This window comes from Alternaria burnsii, assembly GCF_013036055.1.
Source record: "Alternaria burnsii strain CBS107.38 chromosome Unknown 701, whole genome shotgun sequence".
In the NCBI taxonomy this organism is placed as follows: Eukaryota; Fungi; Ascomycota; class Dothideomycetes; order Pleosporales; family Pleosporaceae; genus Alternaria; species Alternaria burnsii.
The window spans coordinates 422,266-443,899 of NW_024066124.1; the positions used below are offsets into that span (position 1 = coordinate 422,266).

At 52.6% G+C, this 21,634-nt stretch overlaps 11 protein-coding genes across 11 annotated transcripts; 6 read left to right on the top strand and 5 right to left on the bottom strand.

Moving 5' to 3' along the window:
* Positions 1–308: 308 nt before the first annotated feature.
* GT037_009966 (50s ribosomal protein l24) lies at positions 309–1,769 on the bottom strand (the record flags this gene model as incomplete). The annotated part of the gene is made up of 1 exon (XM_038935013.1): positions 309–1,769. One exon carries the CDS (start codon positions 1,767–1,769, stop codon positions 309–311), a length of 1,461 nt encoding a protein of 486 aa, XP_038782427.1.
* A 254-nt stretch (positions 1,770–2,023) lies between these two features.
* Positions 2,024–2,667, top strand: GT037_009967 (pth2-domain-containing protein; the record flags this gene model as incomplete). The annotated part of the gene is made up of 2 exons (XM_038935014.1): positions 2,024–2,303; positions 2,360–2,667. The coding sequence occupies 2 exons, from the start codon at positions 2,024–2,026 to the stop codon at positions 2,665–2,667; spliced, it is 588 nt and encodes a 195-aa protein (XP_038782428.1).
* Positions 2,668–3,576: 909 nt separating this feature from the next.
* GT037_009968 (uncharacterized protein) lies at positions 3,577–4,628 on the bottom strand (the record flags this gene model as incomplete). The annotated part of the gene is made up of 2 exons (XM_038935015.1): positions 3,577–4,352; positions 4,448–4,628. The coding sequence occupies 2 exons, from the start codon at positions 4,626–4,628 to the stop codon at positions 3,577–3,579; spliced, it is 957 nt and encodes a 318-aa protein (XP_038782429.1).
* A 1,272-nt stretch (positions 4,629–5,900) lies between these two features.
* Positions 5,901–7,673, top strand: GT037_009969 (kama family protein; the record flags this gene model as incomplete). Its single annotated transcript, XM_038935016.1, has 4 exons — positions 5,901–6,080; positions 6,148–6,279; positions 6,339–6,919; positions 6,974–7,673. The coding sequence occupies 4 exons, from the start codon at positions 5,901–5,903 to the stop codon at positions 7,671–7,673; spliced, it is 1,593 nt and encodes a 530-aa protein (XP_038782430.1).
* Positions 7,674–8,387: 714 nt separating this feature from the next.
* Positions 8,388–9,908, bottom strand: GT037_009970 (uncharacterized protein; the record flags this gene model as incomplete). The annotated part of the gene is made up of 1 exon (XM_038935017.1): positions 8,388–9,908. One exon carries the CDS (start codon positions 9,906–9,908, stop codon positions 8,388–8,390), a length of 1,521 nt encoding a protein of 506 aa, XP_038782431.1.
* A 571-nt stretch (positions 9,909–10,479) lies between these two features.
* On the bottom strand, positions 10,480–11,797 carry GT037_009971 (mannose-6-phosphate isomerase; the record flags this gene model as incomplete). Its single annotated transcript, XM_038935018.1, has 3 exons — positions 10,480–11,367; positions 11,416–11,605; positions 11,652–11,797. 3 exons carry the CDS (start codon positions 11,795–11,797, stop codon positions 10,480–10,482), a joined length of 1,224 nt encoding a protein of 407 aa, XP_038782432.1.
* A 1,159-nt stretch (positions 11,798–12,956) lies between these two features.
* On the top strand, positions 12,957–14,103 carry GT037_009972 (glycosyltransferase family 34 protein; the record flags this gene model as incomplete). Its single annotated transcript, XM_038935019.1, has 3 exons — positions 12,957–13,311; positions 13,372–13,813; positions 13,899–14,103. 3 exons carry the CDS (start codon positions 12,957–12,959, stop codon positions 14,101–14,103), a joined length of 1,002 nt encoding a protein of 333 aa, XP_038782433.1.
* Positions 14,104–14,415: 312 nt separating this feature from the next.
* Positions 14,416–16,674, bottom strand: GT037_009973 (uncharacterized protein; the record flags this gene model as incomplete). Its single annotated transcript, XM_038935020.1, has 1 exon — positions 14,416–16,674. One exon carries the CDS (start codon positions 16,672–16,674, stop codon positions 14,416–14,418), a length of 2,259 nt encoding a protein of 752 aa, XP_038782434.1.
* Positions 16,675–17,017: 343 nt separating this feature from the next.
* On the top strand, positions 17,018–18,523 carry GT037_009974 (uncharacterized protein; the record flags this gene model as incomplete). Its single annotated transcript, XM_038935021.1, has 4 exons — positions 17,018–17,128; positions 17,247–17,307; positions 17,366–18,369; positions 18,422–18,523. 4 exons carry the CDS (start codon positions 17,018–17,020, stop codon positions 18,521–18,523), a joined length of 1,278 nt encoding a protein of 425 aa, XP_038782435.1.
* A 1,273-nt stretch (positions 18,524–19,796) lies between these two features.
* Positions 19,797–20,144, top strand: GT037_009975 (uncharacterized protein; the record flags this gene model as incomplete). The annotated part of the gene is made up of 1 exon (XM_038935022.1): positions 19,797–20,144. The coding sequence occupies one exon, from the start codon at positions 19,797–19,799 to the stop codon at positions 20,142–20,144; it is 348 nt and encodes a 115-aa protein (XP_038782436.1).
* A 537-nt stretch (positions 20,145–20,681) lies between these two features.
* GT037_009976 (phosphotransmitter protein ypd1) lies at positions 20,682–21,420 on the top strand (the record flags this gene model as incomplete). Its single annotated transcript, XM_038935023.1, has 3 exons — positions 20,682–20,789; positions 20,848–21,017; positions 21,111–21,420. 3 exons carry the CDS (start codon positions 20,682–20,684, stop codon positions 21,418–21,420), a joined length of 588 nt encoding a protein of 195 aa, XP_038782437.1.
* Positions 21,421–21,634: the final 214 nt, after the last annotated feature.

A 21,634-nucleotide genomic window follows, 5' to 3' on the forward strand; every position in this document is an offset into this window, starting at 1 on the left:
GATGTCGTGGTGAGCGTAGTCAGGGTGCGGTAGGAGCTGAAGCTAAAGTCACAGAATCCGACACAGCCTCCCATGCACCTTCATGCAACTCTAGAAGGCAAAGCTAAGCGCGCTGATGACCTAACCAACGTCAGCCACATACCACCAATACGCGCAAGCCTTTTGCAGACACTCAGAAATGCAATGATCATACAAGTCATAGTAAATATGAAATTTCCGGAGAAGACACCGATATAGAGGCAGCAGGCAATGCTATTTGCAAAGCATCATGTTATACAAACAATATTTGTACAGACCACACTACCCTATCACACGCGCGTCCGGTTATCCGCAGGCTTCTTACTCGAGTTAACAAGCGCGCCCCAAGCATCACCGCCTGCACTCCTCTCCCTTTGCGCCGCACGGTAGATGTCACTCAGACCACCACCACTCCGCTTGCGGAACTCCTCCAAGGTCGACTCGACATAGTCGGCTTCGCCACTACCAGCCTTGGCCTTGATAGCTCGGTCCGCCCTCTCGATAGCAATCTGGTAGTAAGTCCGTCGTTCAGCGTCGATAGCCTCGTTGGTAGAGGCAGTCTCCGCTTCCGCGATAAGAGCAGCATATTCAGCTTTCCGCACTTTGAGGAAAGCTTCTTCTCCACCGGCTTCTGCTACGCGGGCAAGATGGGCGGCGGCTTTGGATGCATTCCAGGCTTCAATGCCACCAGCTTCGTCGATCATCTTGCGTTTTCGTTGGTTGTAAGCGATCTTCCTGGCTGTATGGTCTTTGATGTTGGGGAGGTTGAATCTCGTCCTGATTTCCTGTAACTCTGCCTTTGTGAAGTTTGCCTCTTGTTGTTTCCTGACAGACTTGTGCTTGAGGAGTGCGGCTGCAACTCCGCGCTCCCTGGCTCGTATGAAAGCTAACTTGAGACCTTCCTCCACGCTGTCGACGACACCCCGGCTGAGGTAGCGTTCTGCTGCCTTGGTCGCCTTTGTGTATTCAATGGCAGCACGGGACTCGATGTACTTCTCGCGTTTCTCTAGCGCCGCTGGGTCTTCGGCTTCCTCTCCAGCCCACATCTCTTGTCCTTCTGTCTCAGCAAACTCCAAATCAACAGGTGCGCCAGAGTTTGCGTTCCGGACCAATGTACCCTCAGCTGCCCTTTGCTCGGCCTGCATTTGGAGGGTAGGCCATTGTTTGTCAATTGCGGCTTGGTCTAGGCCTAGAGCAGCAGCATCTGCTCGTAACCGCTCGATGACTTCCGGCTTCTGCATGAGTGTCCATCGTAGCGCCCATCCCATAGGTCCAAGCTCTTTGATACGTGCCACATTGTCCTTGAGCAGGTACTCGTCCAGCCCACCCTCGCGATCCATGGTCTTGAGAACCTTGGCGGTGATGCGCAGCTTTATCCTCTTCTTCAATGCAACCGAGTATAAGCTCTTAGAGAGTACATTGGGCTTCCAGTTCCTTCGCGTCTTGGTTTCGGTGTCTTTGGAGACATTGTTGCCGAAGCGGATCATCTGCTCGCCGTAGAGACCCTTGTTGGCTTGCTTGAACAACTGGTGGTCGCCATAGGGATATGCGGGGATGTATGCATCTTTGGGGATGACGTTCTTGGGAAGATGGGAGCCGAGATCACCGCCGCGTCGTCGCTGGAGCGGGTTCTTCACTGCGGGAGTGGGCTCCTCGGACGTCGCGTAGGTTCGGTGTGTGGATTTTGCCGGGCGAAGGGCCAATCCCCGAGTTGGGAGACGGCCAGAGAGTAATTGGCACCGGGGAGGCATGGTATGTGGTGACGAAGGCAGCGGTGGTGCCGTCGTGATGGATAGGCGATGTGCTCGGTAGTCCGCAAATTCGTGAAGTCTTCAGCACGGACCTCAGCCTTACGTTTAGCTCTACAATTGCGGGCGGAAGTGAACCACGAAACGACATGACTCTCGCTTTCACTTGATCATTACCTGGAGGTAAACTAATTCCCACTATCCGTCTGTTGTAAGATTATTGTCGTCTATATCAGAGATCATCGTCAACCGCACGCATGGCAGACACTCCTCAACAGCCGTCTACGGCAAACATAGCAGCCGCATGCGCCATACTCGCTGGCGTAACAGGCTATTTTCTGGGACAAGCAAAGTCACTTGGTCTCTTCGGGGGCAGCCCAGTCTCTCAGCCAACAAAATCTGAGAAAGAGGAAGCAGAAGATTCAGAAGATGAGTCAAGCGACGAAGACGACGACAGCACGCCTGCAGAGTTCCCAGGTCACAACGAGGAGTGCAAGATGGTATTGGTAGTACGAACAGATCTCGGCATGACCAAAGGTACTGCAAATTTTTACACATACTTACTATCTACAAGATATCTAACCATCAAATAGGCAAGATTGGCGCACAATGCGGGCATGCGACACTGGCCTGCTACAAACACTTCCTCAAGCACTCGCCCGAGTCGACGCTACTGCGACGCTGGGAACGTATGGGTCAAGCGAAGGTGGCGTTGCAAGTCAAGAGCGAGGAAGAGCTGGAATTATTGCAGGCGCAAGCACTGAGCCTAGGGTTGGTGGCACACATCATACACGATGCGGGACGGACACAAATCGCGAGCGGAAGTGCAACAGTGCTAGGTATCGGCCCTGCACCTAAGGGCGTCATAGATCAGGTTACTGGGCATCTCAAATTGTTGTAAAGAATCCTTCCGCAGAAAGCTGCGTGTGTCCTTGTCGACCAACGCCGTGGAACCGGTTGAAAGGGTCTGCCGACGCCACGTCTCGATATATGACTCGTGTGCGTACTGCTGAGATCATTGAAGCCACGGTCGTGAAGCCTCAATTGGTCATGAGTGTGAAAGCATGGGAATTCGAGACGAGATTGCATCATGCACAACTGCGATTGACATTGACCCGGGATTCTTCGCCGAAAAGAACAGTAAAATTACGCAAGACAGATGTGGCGATGGACATGTAACGCGTATGCGGGTGCGCTCTTCACTGTACGCGCTATCCACACGGGAACAGACGAGAACGCGTAGCGTATCTTGCTGTTGAGCGACGCATGCTGTCGAGATATTACTGTCGGTAGCCGTATAACGGGTCCTGTCTGCCCAACGAATGCTGGCTGCCATGTGCGCATGATTGATGTAATTCCGCGCGTCTGGAAAAGGGATCTGCAGGTCTCGTGATATTAAAGCAATCAAACAGCGTAGAATAATGATGTGCATCAAGCCCACGCAGTGCAAACGCGTACAATGTGTAGAAGGAGTTTGATGTACGCTTTCTCCGCGGAACGTGTCACAAGGTATGACGTGCATACACTAGCTAACTTCCCGTAGTAATGGTGATCCATGAACGGCTGCAATGCCACCCAATAAGAGCAAATTCAGAGATATGTTGCTGATTTGTTTTCTCTCACGTGAACACTGAGATGGGTGCATTGTTCGTTCGTCCCAGACTGTGGCGTAGTGTCAAGGTATTGACTGGTTTGTTGGAAAGTCACGGCGTACCTGGGTAGGACTGAGTGGAGCGCTGCATCGAAAAGGAGCCGGGTACGAAGGCGTCCGTCATACCATTATTCTATCGACGCCAAAGATGGCACAGCTTTATGCAATCTCAGCACCTCTCCACCAGCTTGTAGCGCCCAGGACAAATACTACTACCATAGCGTCGCTCACAACTGTACTGTAGATGACGCTGTACCTGCCTACAGTCCGCACATAGCCTGAATACGGCGCCGGCAAGATGCCAGCCACTGTGCTGAGGATACCGCTCCCCTGTAATTGGCCCTTTTCGATGAAATAGCGCGAAGACTGTAAGACAACCTCGAAAGTCGCAAAGAGGTAGAAGAAGTGCGCAAAGTTGTGCGCCGGAGTGGATTGCGAGGTCCAGTCATCGTCGAGTACATTATCGCGCGACAGTTTGGATCCAGTAAAGGGGGTTTGCAGGACAATGTAGACGGCAAGACCAAACGAGAAGACAGAGTGTACCAACCGCCAGATCCAGGCCGAAGATTGGTCTGGTGACGGCTCAGAGGCACCGCTACCGCCCTGCATGGCAGAGAACATATTGGCAAGATTCGGTGGCAGACCGCCAGGTGGCGCACCGGCTTGACCTGAAGCACCAGGCATGCCAGGCATACCGCCGGCTCCAGCGCCCATCATCTGCTGTAGCATGGCCATCATAGGATCCTGCGATGCATCGGAGCCGGGTCCGGGTCCGAAGGGGCCAGACTGGTTTCCCTCAAAAGCAAAAGGCGACGGGAGACGAGGCTGCGAGGCGGGCGCGTAGTGGTGCTGTGAGATATCCACCTCGTCTGGATCTGGAGTAGCCGTGCCAGAGGCAGCGGGTGTGAACTGGGATGGGGTAGAGGCGGGTTTGACTAGGAGGCGATTAGCCGTGCCTTCACGCTGTTGTAGGACGGAGCTAGAATTGACTATGTGGAGACTAATCTGCTGGAAGGAGGAGCATGGTTACCTGGCACATCTTTCTCGATTTCCTTGAGGTCTTTTGGTGGGCCGCCTTGCAGAGCAGTGATCTGTTGAAGACGAGAGGCACCACTTTTGGCGGCCAGACGTTCTCTCCGCAATCTGGCCTTGGTCTGGGCGGGCGACTCGCCAGGCAGTGCGCTATTTGCGGAAGCGGGGGAGTCAGCCATGGCTGTGGTGGTGGCGTAAAGTCAAGAGTTGAGTTGTCGTCGCGGTAGCTGATGATGGCAACTGCAGCTCCCGCGCTTGTCTGGAGGGGCTGAGGTCATGGCTTGGCACCTGTCTAGTGGAGAGGCTACGGAACTTTGTAGAGGCCCCGCTAGTGCCGGTACTGTCTGCAACTACCACGACTCCTGCCAACCGCTTGTCTGACCATAACATCATCGTGAACCTGTGAGCCCGGCAATCAGGTTTCACTGCCATCCGTGCCAAACGCGGTACGGACCGTAGCATCTTCATCTGCCGGCCTCTTCCCATCGCTCCTGCTGACGAGTGTCACTGCTCCGTTGCGGAATCGAGTCGCTGAGTTTTGCGACTCTCTTGTGAGCAATGCAGCCGAAAGGCCTCGGCCGATGCGGGTTTCGTTGCTTTTCCAACATACGAGAAAGCTAATGCAGTACTTGTGTGCAATACCACACATGTGCATGCCCACTTGCAGCTTCTGGGATTGTGGCTCGTCCCAGGGGTCAGGACCGTGGAAGGGGGTAAACTAGCGATCCTTGTAGACTTGCCTTCTTCAATTGTATACCGGGCCATAATCCTCGCAAGTGCAGGATAGACTATTGCGCTCCAATAACCCTATCAGGAACAGATCTTCGCTCTGCCACGAGCTATCATCTCAAATTGTTACACTGACAAGCTGAATCTCTAGACCCACCTGAGAAATTCGTCTCGGAGACCAATACAGCACCGAGAGCCTACCATTGTTGCTCCACTACCTTTCTGACGCTGGTATCATGCTATTGTCTCTTCACCGACCCCTTTCGCTGCTCCAAGTCGTATGCATGCGACCGGACCTATGTCCCACCATGGATTGCAAGCACGCGCCACAAGCGTCATCCAGTCACTAAGAGCGCTGCACGCAAGCCAGAGATGAGGGGTTCCTCAACAAAGGCAATGTCGAAACGCATCATAGGCATAGACCAACGTCGAATCACGATATCAAACCTAGTGCTGTTCGAACGAGCGTAGCGGGATTCTCCATGTTTACTGGAGACCCACTTCAGCCCCATCCTTGCTGCCGTTGTAACGTGGTATAAACACCGCTCCTGCTTAGACGGCGAGGCGAGCGGCAGCACTTTCCATTGGACTACATAACGGTGTGGCAAGCTCCATAAACAGATCCCCTAGATGCGGAAGTTATTTCTAGCACCAATCTCTTCCCATTTCAAATTCAATCACGTCCCTGATTTCCACACCTCTTCTCACACACGTACGCAGGCATGTTTGCTTCAAAGACCATAGCCGGGAACCGGCCTCTCCGACGAGGCTTTACCCACGCAAAGCGATTACTACCGCATTGCAGAGCCCAGTCGACCTTCGCAGCCCAGAAGCCCTACTGGAACCATATACAGCCTTGGAAGGATGTCTCCAATGATGAGTTCATATCCTACCGGTGGCAGGTACGTTCACCACCAACCTTGTTCTACCACGACCATACTCAGCGTATTCTGATACTGAATGTCACAGCTTCGCAATACCATATCCGACAAGCACAAGCTTTATCAGTTTCTCAATGCTGTCTTGCCTGACAAACTAGCCCACTCGCAGCATTCTCAATTTCAAAAGATTCGTACCAAGGATCACTTCATCGAGGACGCTGTATGTGACTTTAGAGCTGGTCTTACCTCGTACATATGTCGATGTTGACCTATGTGCAGATCGAAGCCATTAAGTTGGCGCCTATGGCTATCCGTCTAACACCACATGTACTCTCATTAGTTGATTGGGAAAATGCTGTGGATGATCCCATCCGGAGGCAGTTTCTTCCTCTCCGAAGTGGCATAATTCCCGATCACAAAAACATGGAACTGGACTCTTTACACGAGGAAGCAGACAGTCCTGTACCTGGCCTAGTGCATCGATACCCCGGAAGAGCCTTGTTCTTGGCTACATCAATTTGTCCTGTATACTGTCGCTTCTGCACACGTTCGTATGCAGTTGGCGGAAACACAGACACTGTATCGAAGAAACCCCAGAAGCCGAGCCGGAAGCGATGGGAAGTAGTATTTGAGCACATCGCTAACGACAACTCCCTTGAAGACATTGTTGTTTCCGGGGGTGACGCCTATTTCTTACAACCTGAGCATATTGAAGAGATTGGCGAGAGGCTTCTCAACATTCCACATATCAAACGAGTCCGATTCGCTTCAAAGGGGCTTGCTGTGGCCCCTGGCCGAATACTTGACAACTCTGATCCGTGGGTTGACAGCTTGATCAAAGTGTCCAACAAAGGGCGAGAGTGAGTCTAGCAGTCATCACCCTGAGTGTTACGTTTACTGACAGCAACGACCAGCATCGGAAAGCAAGTATGTCTCCATACCCACATCAACCACGCGAATGAGATCACGTGGATAACGGAGTTGGCTGCGAACAAGCTCTTCAAGCATGGTGTCATTGTTCGCAATCAGGCTGTCTTGTTGAAAGGTGTTAACGATGATTTCGAGGCGCTCTCGGATCTTGTCAAGAAGCTCTCAAACATCAACATACAGCCATACTACATCTATCAATGTGACATGGTACAGGGCATCGAAGACCTCCGGACGCCTCTCAGCAAGACCATCACCCTGGACAAAGAACTTCGAGGGACTCTATCTGGGTTCATGATGCCGTCATTTGTCATTGACCTCCCTGGAGGTGGTGGAAAACGTCTTGTTTCCACCTATGAGACGTACGAGGACGGTGTTGCCGAGTACAAGGCGCCTGGTCTCCCAGGTACCAAAGGCACGAGGACATACACTTACTTTGATCCGAAGCCTGTAGAGTCATCAGTGCTAGAGGAATTCCGACAAGACCAGTTCCAGGCCCTCGAGAGAGGCGAAACGCTCGAACAGTTCTTTGCTCAGTCACCTAATCCACCAATTCCCACTGGACCGATGTTGCCTACACCGGAAGAACCTCTCCATCCATACCCAGGAATGATGGTGGCACGACCCAAGCACTGGGTACCTGGAGCGGAGGTGCAGTCAGCATACGCCCGGTCTCACGACATCTAGCTACTATGGTCATTGATAGGAGCGCCTCGAACGATACGAATCCACCACATCCTAACCACCAAAAGTCGTTTACAACGTCAAAAGCGGGACGCCTTCGAACTTAGATATACATCAACGACGAGACGGCCAAACTTCATTCATGGCCGCTATCCAAGATCGTTCCTGGGTCCAATCCAACCTCGAACTTGGCTGACGATCTTCTGCCACTTTATCAAGTCCAATTCTACTTCGCTGTATTATCCATCCTTCCAAAGTCCCTTTACCACTCGTTTCGTATACTGTTACCATGCAGCAGGCAAAGCACAAAAGTTCGGATACGTATTCAGCAATTATATCCTTTGTTTCTCTCCTACCATGGGATCACCAACGTTTCGCCCACAATGGCGTCACGAGAACGCCATAAATATGGTTTCAAAACGTTTCGGTTGTAATATAAATGTTTATTAATGAATATTTGCAAGTTATAATCACTGTGTGTTCAAAAACTTATCGAGAGGAGCTGCAGATTGCGGTAGTAGCATGCGTACGCTCAGAAGTAAAACACTATAATAGAAGTCGATAAAACACCAATGTATGAGCAGCTAAAATCCTCAAGCATATTTACGCTATGACAGACAAACTTCAACGCTTCCGGAGTTGATCATTATACGTCTCGTTGGGGTTTGTGAGAAGTAATCTCTACTCTTACTGATTAATTGTATCGATAAAAGATCTCTACTTCCTCAGGTCATCCGACAGTCCCTTTGCCAGAGAAGCCGCCGTCTTCAGTCCTGTTCCTGGCCTGACTTCACCGACCCACATACTCTCCGCGTCACCATCGATACCTTTCCTTGCCTTTTCGAAAGACTCCTCGATCTTGCTTCTCAAGCCGCCTTCCTCATCAATGCCTGTGTCTTTGCCCCAAAGCTCCAAAGCTCTCTCCATGTCGCCACAGGCAAAGATGTATTCACCCAAAGCCATATGTACAGTGCCCAGCGCATACCACGTCTGTGCTTTTTCGCGATCGGTGAAGAAGATGGGTTTGTTCGGCGGAATGAGCTCGACAGGAAGCGAGTGGAACCAGGGATTCGACGCCGGAGACGGAGAATCTTGTGCAAGACTCAGTGCTTTCGAGACCGAAGTCTCTGCCAGCAGAAGATCGCGCGCAGCCTTCCTAATCTCCTCCGTCGGATTCTGTGTCCTTAACCAATGCTTACTGGTCGTAAGACCCCTCAGCGGAATAGACAAACTGATACCCAACCCAAGTTCCGTTCGCCAGCGCAGTCGTTGAATGGACTTGTTGAAGTCATCTTCCTGCGAGTGCAGCGTCTCAGCATGCGTCAAGTACCCATACGTCAACGCAATAATAGTAGCGTGCGCATACTCATTCGCCAACTGATACTTCTCCTTCTCCCTAGCCTCATCCGCTAAATCACATAACTCTGTTACACTCTGCAGATAGCCATCTGCCGTGAAGCTCTCGCCCATCATATTGTTCTGCAGGCCCTCCGCATACCGAGGTAAGAGGTTCTTGCCATCAACTTCCACTTTGCCGAACCCACTTAACAAACGGAAAAGCTCTAGTAGATCCCCCTGTAGCTTTGATACAGGGAAACTGTATGTGTTCACAACGTTTAGGAAGAGACTGCGGCCTTGTGCCCACGTCTTCGTCGCTCTGCTCGCTTGATCCAAGAAATTGATCAATCGAGGCAAATACTGAGCGGGAAACATGACTGAAGCACGTTTCTGACTGCTGTTCTTCTCCACGAGAACAACTTCGAGGGCATGGCGTGTAGTCTTTTCGACCAGTTCGCCATTGGATGTTGAGAAGAGTAAGCCCGAGTCTTCGAGTAACGTCTTTGCATGTCGTGCGTCGCTTGTGTAAACATCTAATCGTACCCAGAGGTTCTTCTCGTAGAAGTAGGAGAGAGCATCCTTGCTTATCTCTTTGTTGATGGTAAAGAGAGCCGTATTGACTGGGAAAGGGTTGCGCGAGGCTGAGAAGGATAAGATGCCATCTTCTTTGGAGATGGCGTGGGTGTAGGAGACGTTTGGCTTGCCAAGGTTGACAAGTTCGGCGTCGAGACAGTGCTTGTAGATGTTGTTGCGGACGGACGGAGGAAGGTCTGTGAGCCCGAGAGGTCGCTTACGCGGTGTTTGATTGATTGAAGCCGCTTTCATCTTGGCTTCAAGACTACTCGCCGTGGCTTCCATTGAGTCGCGTTTCTCCGCCGGCATTGGGGCCGCGGTTGCCATGGTCGGAGTTGGGCGGATGAAACTGCTTCAAATCGTGTCAATAGGCTTGATTCAGCTTTTTTTATGTTTTGTAACAGATTCATGGGATAGCTTTACTTTTGCTTTTGTAACTTGCTCGTTTGTTCCTGACCTCGTAATAAAATGTAATTGATGTTGGTGGTATTGCTGGCAAACTTCAGGCAGCTCTAGAATTCGACGGGGTCAAGTTTCAGCTCAACGCGACCAAGATGAAGCAATCAATTAGCATGAATGAACAGCTCTACTCATCCAAGCAAGCATGAGCTCCATTGCGGGGTTTTATAGCTATCCCCAGCCGTAGAGGGGTGCCTGTCATCAAGTGCGGGGAAGCAAGGATACATGTGGGTATCAACAGCACGCGTGCATGCGGATCCGAACGCGTTCCGCTCATTCTCATAAGGTTCTTGGCTATATAACTACACAGCTAAAGTACATCCGTAGTGCTGATTGTATGCGCACGTGAAAGGTGCGGGGAGCTCTCTAGTCCCTCCAATCGGCTGCCATGTCACCTCCGCAAGGTTGAGCCTCATCATTAGGTACATATCCGACCCATCTACTCTACAAAGGCTGTAAACGCCTTGAGCTGCTTAGTAGCCTTGAACTCTAACTCTACACCTGGCGCGACGAAGAAAATGTAACCTGCGCTCAGCTTGTATTCCTTGCCGTTGCCCCTCATGGTACCCTCGCCTTCTGTTACGATCATGACACTGGGTCCGCCAAGCGACCGGATGGCCTCGGAATCACCATCGCCCACGGTTGTAGCCAGCATGCTGAACTCGCTTAGAGGAGGCGCGTAGAGTTTCGTCTTGCCGTTTTTGCTTCCATCGAAAGGTTTCGCTGGTAGGATAGCCTCCTTGGCATCATGTGGTGTGAAGGTTAAAGAAGAGCAGAACATGTCGATATTGTCACGGTCAGCACGCGGGCAGAAGCCGGTGTTCAAAACGTTGTTCGATCGGGCCATGCACTCGATGATATCACCGGAGAGATATGCGTGAATGCCGTCGGCAGGGATGTAGATGCTGTCACCAGCCTTGAGCTGGAGGTAGTTCATGGTGACGAGGGCAACAAGAGTTCCGTTGTCCGCTTTGTCGTACTGCTCAGCCAAACGTGGAATCATGTCGGGGATATAGCTGAATTCGCCGAATTGCTCCTTGGGAATCTTCATCAGCGCGTCGTTGGTCTTGCGTACGGCATCCTCAGAGGCCATGAGCATTTCCCTGACAACGTGCTTTAGAATCTGATCATCAAACTCGGGCTTCTTGACCTCTGGAAGGAAAGGTTGAAGAGGTGGCAGCTGCATCAGTCGCTCGATGTCTTTGAGTTGCTTGAAGCCGCAGAAAGCTTCAAAGTCGCCTAGAGCCAAAGCGATCTCTGGCTTGTGGTTTGGATCGGTGAATTGATCAGGGTTCTTTGCATGCAGCTTCGAAGCCAAATCCTTGTTCTATAATTGTGTTAACGATAGGAATGGTGATGTAGAGATGTAACGTACTGGATGCAATTGCAGTGGTAGGGCCTTTGCTATTGACAGGACCTTGGGTAGATATGGCAGCTTTGTGTGGTTGAACTTGTCGGCAGTCTTCTTTCCAACAAGCTCATCAGGATGCCTGTCGAGCACCTTTTGGAGATCCTCGCCGGTCTCTAGCACATATGAAGGCAACTCAGGATATGTGCCCATCCACCTGTGGAATGTTAGATAGCATTCGGCCATATCATCAGAAAACTTACATCTCAGCATAGCTTGTGTTCTCATCAAGCTTGAAGTCTGTGCCTGGAGTCTTCTCGCACAAGGTCGCAGCGAGCGACTTCGAGCCTTGCTTCCCCCAGGGGTACTGGTTGCAGTCGCATTTCAGTTGCATAACCTTCTCAACCATGATTGCGGTTTGTTGTGTATTGGTGGATAAGATGGATTAGGATGAAGTGCAACTAGAGGTATGACTCGTGAGCAGGAAATGGATGTGAATAGATGCTGGGAAGATGGCGATCTTTCGCACTTTTCATATGGGTTTTGTCCCTTTACTGTGACAGGTAGCCGACGTCATAGCGGGTAACGCAGAAGTAGCTGCAAAGCTATGAGCGTCTGATATTAGCAAGCAAGCGTCACATCGCAGATTGATAAGAATATTGCTTGGCAATTGTACCGAGCTTCCGCTTTAGCTGCGGGTCTCTCAGCTGGACTTTTCCATCACTCGAGGTGTTGATACAGAAGTTCGCGAGTCTTGGCATGTGTGCCTTGAAGACGTCGTGGTAATCACGCTCTACGTGATGTATCAGCATACCCAATAAGTGTACCTGTTTTCCCATTCTGTAGAATTCGAGCAATGCTTCTTCCGCGCAGCGCATACAGGGTCAACTCGTCGCGGGTGAAAGTCGGCGAATACGAGCGTCTTCGCAACGAGGCCAACCAGCGTCAGCTTCTGGATCCCGTATCGACCGACTCCGCTTAGCAGTCACGAGTACCAAGGCCGTAATGTGTCTATTCCTGAGACGATTGTTCGGCTGACGATGCTATTGTATGCGATGGGTTGACGATGCCGTGCTCGAAACGGAGTTAGGGCAATGCGGAGGAGTTGCACCATGTGCAAGCGTGGCGCTGAGCAGTAGAGCTAACAAGGCCAGAAGCATCAACTATTGACAAGTAGGTCGATTGCCGACTGTCAAAAGGCACATGGCTGCTCATGGAAGCGCGACTGCGCATTCTCAGTGCCCCCTGCCTGCGGCCGCTAAGGCAAGGTCCCTCCTGCCAAGGCCTCCAGGGCTATCGTATCGCATCCCATGTCGTCGCGTGTACTTTAGGAATTTCGTCCCTTTCTGCGACCGCACAGCAGCCCCCGTTCCTCAGCTGTGCCTTATCCTGTTGCATAGGCTGCTAAACCGTGTTCCCGTCAGCAATGGTGTCGTAACGATTTCGACGCCATATCCCTTCTTCTTCTTCAACCTTACGATCTACACGTCGCATCTCCCGCTTCGCTTCACCCAACCGCAATTGCGATCACTAGTGATCTCCCCGACCACGGACGCTTATCACACACCATGCATTTCGCCATGCCCCCAAGGAAGACATCGCGACCACCGCCATATGCAGCCCGCAGCCAGAGCGGTGGAATTGCGCTACCGCCTGCGCTCAAGAACCTCCTACGAAGCAGAGCAGGACGATTGATTGTCGGCGGCATACTGGGCTTCTTTGTCCTGATATGGATGCTGAGTGGCAGCGGCGGGACTAGCAGGGCCAAGTCTAAAGTTGGAGGTTGGACAGCAGCAAATATCCCAAAGCCGAACATCGGGAGCGGACCGCCTGTGGTGGTGGTGACGGTTATAGACCCCAAGGCCGATCCAGTATGGATGCAAAAAATCAAGAGCAATAGGGAGGAGTACGCCAAACGACACGGTACGTCATGAGCCTCTGCAACACACATCGCATTACGTTCCTACTCACAACCACTCCCAGGCTACCTAACCTTCTTCCCCACCAACGACCAATACCCCATCTCCAACTCGCCTGCCTCCTGGTCGCGCGTCCCCGGCATCCGCCACGCCATGACCCTCTATCCCACTTCGACCTTTTTCTGGTACCTCGACTCCAGCGCCCTCATCATGAATACTGCTCTCCCCATCCACACCCACCTGCTCACTCCCGCGAAACTCGAAACCCACATGATCACCAACGCACCCGTCGTGCCGCCAGACAGCGTCATCAAGACCTTTGGCAACCTCAAAGGCGACAGAATAGATTTCGTCGTTACACAGGACAAAGATGGACTGGCGCCGAGTAGCTTTGTTGTGAGGAACGGGGAGTGGGCAAAGTTCTTCTTGGATGCTTGGTTCGATCCTATTTACCGGAGTTACAACTTTCAGAAGGCCGAAAGTCATGCTTTGGAGCATATTGTCCAGTGAGTTTTCTCCTCCTACATCCACGATCGAAGAGTGAGCTGCGTAACGTTACAAGGACATGATCACTGACTGTCAAACCTTTAGATGGCATGGAACCATCCTTGCCAAACTAGCCATGGTACCACAGAACCTCCTCAATGCCTACGCGACGGGACCCGCGGCTGAGAAAGATGGTCAGTACAAGGACGGAGATCTTGTAGCAAACTTCCCTGGCTGCGATAAAGATGGCAAGACTTGCGCAAAGGAACAAGAAGCATTTTGGGCTGTTCTTGAGCAGGGCAAGAACTAGGAGCAAAGTGCATAGGAATATTGATTCGAAAGATTGGTCGCCTTCTGATAGGTACATTTTGCAACGCAAGAAGAACAGGTAGAGGTTTGGAGTAGATTTGTATTGGAAAGGTAAAGATCGATATTGGCGTACGGCGTACGAACTTGCACTGTCCCGAGGACCAGAGATGCTGATTCAACGCATCATGGAATCATGTTGCGTGGAACATGATTAACATTAAACGTTGAAAAGTACAACTATAGTTTGTCGTAAAACGTGTCATGACATCTTGTACATAGCTAATCTACATGTTATTTGAGCAACACAGTCTTCCTACTCAGCGCCCTTTGGCTTCCTCTGCTTCTTCACGCTGACCATGCTCCTTCTCGGCCTAACCTTCCTATCCCTACTAGCCACATACTTGGGCCCACTAACCATGCTCGCACACATCGGTCTCCTCTGTCCCACAAACTTGCCCAGCGGACTGAAAACCTCCACTTCAGGATAATCCTCCTCCCACTCCGCCATCCGATCCTTCATATGGTCGTCGTAGAACTCTTCCTCGAGCACTTGTTCCGGATCTCTCCCTTCTTCCTCTGCCCTCGCAATCGCAGCGAATTTTCGATTCTTCCGCTCTTCCTCCTCCTTGAGACGCGTGATACGGTCGAACTTGGCTTGGTTGGGATCTTTCTTGACTAGGCCAGAGGGTTTCCAGCCTTGCGGTCTGCGGGTTTGCGCTGAGACTTCTATCCATCCTACACCCTCAACCAAGATGTCTGTGCTCCATACGCGGAAAGGCAGATTCTCAGGTTTCATCTTACCGGCCATGGGCGACGTGACGGGACCAGCAAGTTTCTTGGTAGCGTCCCATTTGAGCTGAAATCGACCAGCGGAGTTCATCTTAGAGCCTACATTGGGGGCGAGTATAGGCGGAACTTGGAGCTGGCGGTCCGAAGTTTGCGCTTGGTAGTCTACGGCTTTTTCTGTGCGGGTTACGTGGGGGTGGATTGGTACGAAGGGATGGACGAGGAAGACTAGGTCGGGGGTGACGGGCGTGATGCGGATCAGTCCACCGCCGAGGATGAGAGATTGTCCTGGTTTGAGGGTGTAGCGTTCGGAATTTATGCGGTTCTTCATTACAAGATCATCGTGTGCGGTGGACTGGACAAATGTCTCTAGGCCTGGTGTTGTGCGTGCAAGACCAGGGAGATCGATGAGCTCGCCTCTGTTGTTGCCAAATGGAATGCGGATTGGAGACGCTGTTGTTCCGGGAAGAGAGGAGGCAATGGGAAGGACAGGGTAGGGGGTGTATGGCTGCGGTGGTGGCAGGAGCGCGTCAGGATCGAGTTCGTCCTCTTCGGGCTGGTCCTCAACTTCTTCAGGAGGCTGATGCAGATGTTCTTGAGGTTTGTTCTTCAGACGTTCCGTCTCGGCGTCTTCTTCGGCAAGCTGCTGATACACCTGCGTGAGCTCATCCAGTGTCTTTGCGTTATTGATCATTGTCTCACGCTCGGCTGCGCTCCGAATCTTGCGCACGTCTTGGTAGTCTGCTCCTCGTCCTTTGGGAAAGACGGCTTCAAAGAGGTTTGACTTTCCCACGTTGACCTTGCCAACCATCCATCCCGCGCCTCCACGCTCCCAAATATCTTCCTTGACCTGTTTGGTCCACCACCCCCGCTTTGCGCTCACAAGTCGCACGTTACCCAACCGCGCATTCGCATTTTGTCGTCCTAGCGCATCTCGAAGCACGTCTCGGACATATGGCATCAAGACGTCGACTTGCTCTTTCTTTGGCGCTAACAAGTCAGCTCTTGTGATGATGAAGCTGACCTCTGCAATGCGGTCATTGGCCACCCACCCCTTGTGCTTTGCTCGTCTGTTCTGTGTTCGAAGTTTGGGTATTCGCAGGGACGATTGGAGGTTGGGTACGATGGAAAGCGGGAAATCGGCGGCATCAACGACATGGTAGATGTGATTGCGGCGATGGGGCGACTCTGCGATTGTCTGCTGTATAGAGTCGACGGTCGGGTGGTGTATAGGCGATCCTACGCGGTGATGGAGGAGCTTGTGGCATCGGTCGCATACAGGCGTAGCAGGCGGTTCGTTGTCTTCCGGTGTCTCGGAGTTCTGGTCTTGAAGCCCCAATTCTTCCAGCAACTCGGGATTTACATTTTTGAGCGCCTTGGTATAGATGTCGTCCTGGGCAGTCGCCTCTTTGGGCCTGTTTGGAACCCAGTCTAAATACTCCCGTATCGCATTCCTATCGACGTCATAATATCCAGCCTCCTTCCTGTCGTATATCTGACTCGGCGCACCGCATCCCGGGCATGCTCGTGGCAGTTGCCTTTGAGTTGAGGATGCCTGTGCTGGAGGATGTCTGGGGAGATTTTGGCTGTTGTCGGCAGAAGGGGTAGTGGCGTTTATTTGTTCTTGAGGTGTAACAAGAGTCGAGTATGCTTTTGGAGTTGGATGCTCGGGGACCTGGCGGCGAGGTGCGATTATGGGCGCTCTGAGCAATGCGGGACAGAGGAACAGTGGTATCGAGGCTTCATGGTTCAGCAGCGTCCTGACTTGCCTTAGAGCTGGTCGCATACTGTGAGAGAAGTCTGGGCACTTTGGAAGAATGCACGTTTCAATAGTGAAAGGACGCAATTGTCCCCCACGCAACGCGACGCGCGCATTTGCCATGAAAATTAGTTAACGGGCGTCGGAGTTAGCAGGGATGTCTGGCCTAAGCGAATCGGAGGGACTGTGCCTCGGCGAGTCATAGCAGCTCGCGCCCGCGCAACGGGGAGTTTATTACTTTTCTGGGGTATTTCACACTCAGACCACCCGCTTCAATAGCTTACGCTGTGCCCGCGAAGCTCTACAGCCCCTCTCTCTTCCACCCATCCTCGCTGCCAATTCCCCCTTCCACCCCGCACACAACCACAACATGCTCGCGTCATCAAGAACGGCGCTGCGCCAGGCGGCGACTAAGCAGCTGTCTCTCAGGACCAGCGTCCGAGCTGTCTCCGCTTGGTCGCAGGTACCGCAGGGTCCTCCAGTAAGTGGCAAAAGCAATTGGGCCCCAGTCGTCTTTCGCAAGTGCTAACAACTTATCCCAGGACGTAAGTATAGCTTCTGAGAGAAACATCAGACAATAGCTCACCGCCCCTCCTTAGGCCATTCTGGGTATCACCGAAGCCTTCAAGGCTGACAGCAACCCCAAGAAGATCAACTTGGGTCAGTACACACATTGCGACTTGAGCACAAGGAAGGCGCGACTGACAGACATGCGCAGGTGTTGGCGCCTACCGCGATGACAAGGGCAAGCCCTACGTTCTGCCATCCGTGAGGGAGGCAGAGGAGAAGATCATCAAGTCAAACCTCGACAAGGAGTACGCCGGCATCACCGGTGTACCCAACTTCACCAAGGCTGCCCTCAGGCTCGCGTACGGCGAGGACTCAGCTCCTCTCAACCAGGACAGCGTCGCCGTCACCCAGACCATCTCCGGTACCGGTGCCCTCCGCATTGGCGGTGCCTTCCTCGAGCGCCACTACCCCGGTGCGAAGACCATCTACATTCCCACCCCATCGTGGGCCAACCACAATGCTGTCTTCAAGGATTCTGGTTTGAAAGTCGAGAAGTACCGCTACTACAACAAGGACACCATTGGCCTCGACTTTGAGGGAATGGTTACCGACATCAAGGCCATGCCCAAGAACAGCATTGTCCTGCTCCACGCCTGTGCCCACAACCCCACTGGTGTAGACCCTACCGAGGAGCAGTGGCTTGAGATTGCTGAGGCTGTCAAGGCTGGTGACCACTTCCCCTTCTTCGACATGGCTTACCAGGGCTTCGCCAGTGGTGACACTACCAAGGATGCCTTCGCCCTCCGTCACTTCATCAAGGAGGGTCTCCGCCCTGTCCTTGCTCAGTCCTTCGCCAAGAACATGGGTCTCTACGGCGAGCGTGTTGGTGCCTTCTCCGTCGTCTGCGAGTCTGCCGAGGAGAAGAAGCGTGTTGATTCTCAGATCAAGATTCTTGTCCGCCCACTATACTCTAACCCGCCAGTTCACGGTGCCCGCATTGCGTCTGAGATCTTGAACGACCCTTCTCTCAACAAGCAATGGCTTGGTGAGGTCAAGGGCATGGCTGACCGCATCATTACCATGCGTGCCCTCCTCAAGGAGAACCTCGAGAAGCTCGGCAGCAAGCACGACTGGAGCCACATCACCTCGCAAATTGGCATGTTCGCGTACACTGGTCTGACAGCTGAGCAAATGGACAAGTTGGCAAAGGAGGTAAGTTTATATCCTGCAACTATCTTGAACTTTACGCTAATCGCAATAACAGCACTCCGTTTATGCCACCAAGGACGGCCGTATCTCGGTTGCGGGTATTACCAGCGAGAACGTCGGCCGCCTCGCCGAGGCCATCTACAAGGTCAAGGGTTAGAGTCATCATGGCATTGTTCCACTTCCTTCCGTGAATCAGCGATCCTTGGTATGGCATAGCTTGACGCCAGCATTGTACCATACAGATAGCATCAGCGGCTAGATTATACAGTATCAAATTCTACGAGAGTCTACGAGAAATGAAACGGCTCACGATCCCCTCATCCTCGTCACCATATCTTCACCTGTGTTCTCGGATCGAGAAATCTGATTCGTTCAAATTGGTTGATGCTACCATCCTTAACCGAAGTTTTTCCAGCTTTGACATCACCCACTAAATCCCCACACCCCACGAGTCGTTGGTCATTCCGTCGTGAAACCATCGCTGATATGTAGATCTTTACTTGATATGGTATCGCCTGTACCTCGTACTACAACGACGCTAGTTCCCGCGCGCTGGGACGCCTTCATCGCGAAAGGCCAAAAGCATACGTACCGGACCGGTTTCGCTGGCTTGCATATGCGGCATCCCCAAAAGGTCGTCACCCCTTCTACATGCGGAGCAGAATCGGTTCTTGTCGCGCACATCTCTCCAAGAACCGAGCCTTGCGTTCTCCATCATTCAGTAAGCTGTTCCGGTACCGCACACCGCATCGTTCAGCAAGTGTCCTCACCGATAGAACCACCACGCTGATCACTCCGCTCGGTTACCCTGCAGCTGCGATCCGCAAGTTCCTCGTCCTGCACGTCTGAATCACAGGCGCTGATCCATGTAGTGTTGCTTCCGTCATCCGTTACCCCTGCACGAGCAACAGGAAAGTATCGACGCCTTGCAGCTCGGAGGAGGCCGGATGAACGAGTATGATTCACGTGTGCAGGTTCCTGCAAGAGAAGAAGTCAGGGTCCATGGAGCGTGCCTGTTGGTGGGTTTGGTACCCGGACCTATGGCGTTTGTTCGCATAGGCGGATCCGTGTGCTGGCAACGACTGTTATTATTTTGATAGGATAGCTACATGGCAATTGTGAAGCGCGCAACGTGCGAAATTCAACGGCGACCCGTCGACGTATTTGTGTGCGGTTAATGCTGCTAGGTTGGGCTAGCAGATGAAGTTCCAGGGTCCGGGTAGATATGCACGATGACGATGGCTGGTGAAGTGACGTCGTTGTTCTCACGACGAAAACCAACCCTCGTCTTTCTTTATATTCGTACGCTGGCACCCCGCCCTGACCCTTCCAACAGCGGGCAATAGCAATTTTCCGAACGCTTCCAGGCCTTCTTGGCACACTGTCAAGTTGCCGTCTTTATTTTCCAACCTTTTGCGCACAACGATTGCATGCGCTGCCGACGGGACAAAGCGGTGCGAGCGAGGGTCTCTGCTAGCTCCATCAGCCGCAGAGGACACCATGGAGCGGGCAACCTGCCAGGTCAGAGGCCTGACTCCACACGACATGGGCGCGTTACATTACTTTTGGCCGGACAGCCGATGAGATCGATAGGGGTCATGGTCGCCAGTCAGCCGTTGGCAGAGGGGAGAGTTGGGCTATGTGACAGGCGATCAACGGCGAGTGAAGGCTGCCGATTGACGTCGAGGTATCCACCTACATATAGCGAAAGCCTTATTTCTGTGCTCATCATTCCGTGCCCCCCCTCTTTTGCGGTGATGCAAGCATCGCCATTCTGACTTCTAGAACACGGCCGACTGTATATGAGCAACGTGCCCGTGACCATCACTGCCGCTAAATTGCTTTCTTCTTATCTCACCGACTCGACGTGTCGTCCCAATCTACCGCGAACAGCATAGCTGCAGTCGCTTCTCTCGGCAACCGATCCGTGGAGGCTTTAGCAACCTAAACGAGCAGAGGGGGTTGACTAAACTAAGGCCTCTGTACGTAGTAGTTCGGCAGACAATAACAGTCACACTCGCATTTTTCCCCCCTTGCCCTGCGTCTGTAACCACTCTTCTTTGCAGAAGACGACAACTCTAATAACGGCGCTCACAGCAACAACGGGCCGACCCTTTCGTCATTCACTAAGCTAGATCCAGCCACAGCCAGTGAATCGGACATCCGCACGGTCCACTACTGAGGCGCGAAAAAATATCCGTCGCGCCCACGTCTTTGAAACGCTGCGAGACCAGTACACGAAGGTGTCGACAGCATTACCTCGAGGTTGAAGAGGGCTTTCTGTTTCCCGGATTTGCTGTTCGGTCTTGTTCAAAATGTCGGTTACCGACGACAAGGTTCGTGTTGCCCCTCCATTACCTGCTTTGCTCCTGCCTGCGCCCCTCCATGTCCTGCAATTCTCCGCACGTGTCAACCCTCCTGCTGTACACATCGCAACGCGCGCCTATAGCTTAACCGCCTAACCTAAGAAATTCACTACAGAGCGGCGACATCATGTCGATCCCTGGTGCGGAAGACCAAATCGACCCAGCCACCTTTGAGCAGATTCTCGAGATGGACGAGGATGAGGTCGAGCGCGAGTTCAGCAAAAGCATCGTCTACGACTTCTTTGGCCAGGCAGACCAGACCTTCAAGAAGATGGACAAGGAGCTGTGAGTGCCCCTTTGTCTGCCCGGGCATCACCATGGCGTGCTTGCGTGCGCAATGCCGCCACATGGCGAATGCGATGGCTAACGCCATAACAGCGAGAAGAAGGAAGGCAAATATCTCAAGGAGCTTAGCGAGCTAGGTCACTTCCTCAAGGGCTCGTCCGCCACGCTCGGCCTCACCAAAGTCAAGGACTCGTGCGAGAAGATCCAACACTACGGCCAGCTCAAGGACGACGCAGGCACAAAAGACATCACCGAGGAGAAGGCGCAGGAGAACCTGGCCAAGATTATCAAGCAGGCCAAGACAGAGTTCACCGACGTCAAGGAGATTCTGAAGGAGTTCTACCAAGACAAAGGCGACGACGACGATGAGGCAGAAGAGCCGCCCGCGAAGGCAAAGGCCTAGGGCGCAATTTAGCCAGAGCTACGGCGCGAGCAACCATCTCGCACTCGCCACGCTCAGCTGGAGGAGACGGCATCGTAGCAGCCAAGCCTCGGACCGCACGCTCCAACGAGCGACATTCGACTACGGCTTCGCGCCCTACAATCACTCCTCAACCTTGACGAACTTTTTTCCTGTGCGACATGCCTCTCTCACGTTCCTCGGAACGCTTTTTGTG